Source organism: Herpailurus yagouaroundi, unplaced genomic scaffold, assembly GCF_014898765.1.
Source record: "Herpailurus yagouaroundi ecotype Mexico unplaced genomic scaffold, PumYag 28, whole genome shotgun sequence".
In the NCBI taxonomy this organism is placed as follows: Eukaryota; Metazoa; Chordata; class Mammalia; order Carnivora; family Felidae; genus Herpailurus; species Herpailurus yagouaroundi.
The window spans coordinates 85207483-85212807 of NW_024412376.1; the positions used below are offsets into that span (position 1 = coordinate 85207483).

The window sequence follows — 5325 nt, forward strand, 5'->3', positions numbered from 1 at the left end:
ACTGAGGGTTGATGGGGGGTGGGAGGGAGGGGAAAGTGGGTGATGGGCATTGAGGAGGGCACCTTTTGGGATGAGCACTGAGTGTTGTATGGAAACCAATTGGACAATAAATTTCATATTAAAAAAAAACCTAACATCGATTAAATTTACCAATGTGCAAAATGTTTTACATACTCTTAGTATTTACTGAAGACTGAACCCTGTACTATTAATGGCCCCATTTTAAATGGATGTAACAGAAAATAAAGAAGCTATATTATTTGCCCAAAGTCACATGGCTAGTAAATGATTAAGTCATGATTCAAATGCAGCCTCTCTATGCAGCCCTGTGATACACTTATGATTGATTCAAACACTCACTGCCCACCTACTGCATACAGAGCATCATGTTGGGAAATAAGAGGGCAGTGAACAAGACAGCTTATTCAGGAAACTCACCTTCCAATTAAAAAACAGATAAATAAGAAAATAAATGAGAAAATTACAGATTGTATAAAGTATTATAAAGGAAATAAAGAAGGGGATGTGAGGAAGTAACTGGAAAAGAAAGGCTTATTTCTGTTATGGCCTCTTGTAGTCTTGCTCTCAGCTTGTTTCCACACAAGCTGGCCAGACAGCCAGGCTGGCGACCAGAGAAGCAGACAGAAGACAGACCACTCCTAGTGAAGATGATCAGAGAAGTGGCAAGGAGAAGCCCTAGTTTCATGTTTTCATAACTGTGTTGGCATTTTTCCACAAACCCTAATGAGCCAATGTTCTTTCTACTGAATAATACCGTGCCTAAGAGAACATCACCTATGCTGGATGAATACAGTTTCACAGTACCTTTCTAAAATCTCAACAGGTAAGTGTGTGTACACATTAACTCATTTGGCATTACAAAATGCCACCTAATCTTAAACGCAATGAAAACCACATTATTCCACACAAAGATGGTACATAATTTCCAAAAGCAAATTATTGGGTTTTTGTTTTGTTTTGTTTTAAATCCAGGTCCCACATAGGCTTCAACAAATGAGAATTTGAAAATTATTTCTAAGAAACAAAAGGACTCCTACCAGGTTTAGCATGCTGAGTAGTCCTAATGCTATTTTTAGAAAGAGCAACTCTTCTCATGTGCAACTTTTTCCAAATGATATTAACAAGGTCAAGGATCATATCCTATCTAAAAACATGACCTATACAATATAGCTAGGATCTCTCATAATGGCTTATGCACAAGTATTGTGACCTGAAGGATTTGTTTATTTTACATACATCTTTAGGTTTACATAGTTTATATTGAAGATATTCATATTCTTGTATTTACTGTTCTTATATATTTGTTTCTATTCCATTCATTGATATTTTTTATATGGCAGTGTTGCACTGCACTGACAGCCTCTAAAACCAAAAAAAGTGCTTCACGTTTTACCAACATTTCCATTTACTGGATAATCTGAGCTCCAGAACAACCTTGTGAAATATGTAAGTGAAAGTATCACCTTTCCCTCTGCACAGTGGGAGCTCAGAAAGGTTAGGTAACTTGACTAGTTCAAGACTGCACTGTAATTGGCAAGGACAGGGCCCTGCCCAGGCCTTCAGACTCTTTGTTCATGCTCTTCTCCCCACAGGACGCTACTAATTTAAACCTGAACTTTCACGTGTCTCTCTTCAACAAATCTGGACTGTAACTACGAGCCTTACCACTGCTACCCTGCCAATACTCTGTTCCAATGCAACCGGAACACTAGTACTCTTCAGTAAACATAAACACCGGCACACGTTTCTGTCAAGACCCCATTCAGTGCTGGGTTTGCTCCACTGCACAAAACTTACTAAAATACACCACGGTCTTAAAGCATAACCCTTAATGGAACTGACTTTTTCCCTTAGTGGGAAATTCAGTAAATGAGAACGGTGACTCATAACGCTAACTTACGGTTTTCTAAATTAATAATTTTGGGTGCCAAAGCAAAAGAATGAATTACAGACCCCTCTCTATCCCCACGTCCAAAGTTGCTTAAGTGTCAAAGCGCGGTAGTAAAACACAAGGACACAGGTGGGGCTGGAGCTAACATTCCTCCTGTCTGCGACCCCCACCACCCCCAGGCAACCCAGTCCTCAAAACCCAGTGGGTGTCTTCCGACCTCCAATCCCGCCGGGACCAGAGTCACTACCCAGCTCCGCAGCCCCCTGTGACCACGATCAGAGTCCTGCCGGGAGCTGTGGAGACACGCCAGAGGGGCGTGCCCCCTCCCCGGGGCGTCCCCACCTGTCTCGGGCAGCCCGCACACCTGGTAGCCCCAGCCCCGGCAAGAGATGCGCGGCGGGAACCCGCCCCTAAACGCGGCGCCTTAAGACCTCCGAGCTACCCGGGACAAGTCCGCTTCCGCCCCCAGCCCACATGGCCGCTGCAGACCGCGCCCGCGTCGAAGGGGCCCAGGCTCTCCGGAGGCGGGAGGGGGGGGGCGGCGGCGCTGCGGCTGGGGGTAGGAGGAAGCGCGGCAGGCGCGCCCGGGGGGTGGAAGAGGAGAAGCGCGTCCCGACCGGCCGCGAGGGCAGGCACAGAGGGAAGGAAGTCCGCCAGCGGCGGCGGCGCCGTGGGAGAGCAGGCGTCTACCTGGGAGCAGAAGTACGAGCCTTGGATGCCCAGCTTGATGCAGGTGGGACATTGGAGCTTGGCCTCGCTGCTGCAGCCGTCCGTCTCGCACACCCGCGTCTCCACAGCCGCCATGCTGCCTGGCTGCTGGAGGAGCGCCTCACTGAGGAAGAGGAGGAGGAGGAGGAGAGAGGGCAGGGGAGGGGACAGAGGCCGAGCCGGGGGAGGAGCTCGGCCTGCGGGGCCTGGGCGCGGAAGCAGAAAGAGCGCCGGGCCGGCCCAGACCACGCTGCGCGCCCCGCCCCCGCCCCGCGCGCGCAACTGGCGCCCCGCCCCGTGGCCTTCGCCCCGCCCCCGCCCGTGGCCCCCGCCTCCCGGCGCCAGTCGTGCACGTGGGGGCTGTGAGGGAGTCTGTCGGAGACCTCCTGCTCCGCGGGGTCCCACGTCTGTCCCCGGGTAGTGCGACTTCCTGGCGCCCGGCGGCGAAGGGCGCAAAGGGAGAGGCCCTCACGTCTTGCGCTGTCTGTACCTAGGGAGACAGCGCCCCGGCCGTGCCTTACTGAATGTCCCCCACACTCACAGGCGGTTGGAAAGAGCGCCGCGCTCCTCTGCGTTGGTTCACCCGGCAGCTCCTTGGAAAAGGAAAGTAATTGTCTCTTTTAAAGTACTGTTTCTCACCGATAGTGTCTGCTCTGAGGCCTAAAGACCGCCACTCAGTCATTCACAAAAAGAGGAGCCAGAGAGCTGTCAGAAGATGGGCTGAGATTTGCATCAGGCCTCCCTCGTGCCTGATTTATTTTCACACTCCCCCCCCCCCCATTCGCAGTGTACAATGTTAGTAATAGTGACACAACTACTAGGTATTCAATAAAACAATGATTTTTTTTTTGTATTATCCCAGTTGATTGTTTGAAAGGTGAGTAGGGAAGAATTGTTCTAATGTTGAAGCACCGGAGTTGAAAGGAGCTTTAGAGGTCATCTGATGTAAACTTGTTGCCTAAATTTCTTCAACTACATCCCAGGTCTGCCATTTTCTAACTTGTGCTTAAATACTTCCTGTCACTGGAAAGGGAGAGGAACTAATATTTATTGATCATCAGCTAAGCGCTGTGAACTTCGTGTTATCTAATCCATATTTTTTTAAACTTACATAATAGACGAAAAAACTCATGGTACTTTTATTTTTATTAAGTGTTGCTGTATAAGCAATACAAATAAATAATGTGATAAGATCAAATAATACATTTTAAAATGTTACACGTGAGCAAAAATCAACGATTTATGTGTGTATAGATGCGTATGACATACATATGTGTATATGTATATATAAAATGTTTTTTAACAAAAACAAAGACCATCTTTAGTTACTTGCTTTCTTCAGTTATTACATTACAAACTTCCTTTATTGTCCTTAAATATAGTATAACTTATTATTGATTTAATTATGATTTAATAATTTAATTATGATAAAATTTACCACATAATTTAATGTCTGCGTAATATCCTATTGTATGGGTAATTCACTGAACAAAGCTCACTAACAATAGACATTTAAGTTATTTTTAACTGTTATATATTATGAACAAGGCTTCACTGAATACCCTTTTAGCTAGAACTTTGCATACATTCTTATTTACCTAGGATATGTTGTTAAAAGTGGAATTGCCTCATCAAAGGATTGTCACTTTATTTTTTATGATACAGTTTGTCAAATTTTCCCTTAAAAGTGTATACAAATTTACACTCTAGTCAGAACTATACTGACACATTATTTCCTGAGACTTTGCTAGTGCTGATTATTATCTTATTTTTAATACCTGTCATTTTGATAAATGGAAAATGGTATCTTATTTTTTTTTTATTTTATAATGAGGCTGGACATTTTTTCTCTGATTATCACCATTTGCATGTCTTCCTGTGTGTGTTTGCTTTTATTTGTTAAATTTTCCTTTTGCAGAACAATACTTAAAAACTAAAAAACAACACACAAATTGGCCATAATACTATCACCTGAACACCTCAATGTTTCATTTGTCCTTGTTCCCTCAATCTTTATCCACATGCATCTTCAGCATTTACATATTTGCAATTATTGATAGAATTTTTTATTCTACATTTTCACATAATACTATGCCATGGATTAATCTCAGATTTAGGAAAAACACTAAGTTCTATTCCTTTTCAACATGACAGCTCTTTTATGTGTTTGAGACTGTCAGATCTTATGGTTTGTCAGTCTTACAGCATCCCCTTCTATCTGTAGTAAAGTTTAGATCCCTTGCAATCTTTCTCCATCTAATCTGGAGGAATTCCAGTTTGTTCCCTCATAGGTTGTGTCCAGATGAAGCTAATCAAATAGAGGAAGACGAATTATTGAAAACTCTAGTCGAGAAGACCCTCAGGGTTCTTCTCAGGCATGGGGAGACCGGAAACTCTTCTGCTTTTGCTAGCTGTCTGCTCTGGAGTCGGCTGTGTCCTTGCACCTTTAGGAAAGCAATGCTGTGGGGCAATTAAGAGCACAAATGTTGATTAAGATAGGCAGACCTGGGTTGAAACCTCTGCCTCCCAACTCTCCTCCCTTAGTCATGTTCCCATGAGCAACTTATTTAACCTCATTTCCCATATCTGAAAAATACAAGCTAGAGTACCTACCCATGGAGTTTTATGATAGTTAAATCAAATAGATTTTGTGAAGTGCTTTGGAGCTCCATTAGCAATACTTAGTTAGCTTTGCCATCAAGTCC

General features: G+C 44.2%; 1 protein-coding gene across 1 annotated transcript in view; it reads right to left on the reverse strand.

Annotated features, from left to right (window-relative positions):
- The window catches only part of METAP1 (methionyl aminopeptidase 1), a 58330-nt gene extending 55498 nt beyond the window's left edge, over positions 1 to 2832 (reverse strand). Inside the window, exon 1 of the mRNA XM_040477824.1 lies at positions 2603 to 2832. Coding sequence (XP_040333758.1) covers positions 2603 to 2716 — 114 coding nt within the window. The 5' untranslated portion in view covers positions 2717 to 2832. The remainder of the gene's footprint in view (positions 1 to 2602) is intronic.
- Positions 2833 to 5325: the final 2493 nt, after the last annotated feature.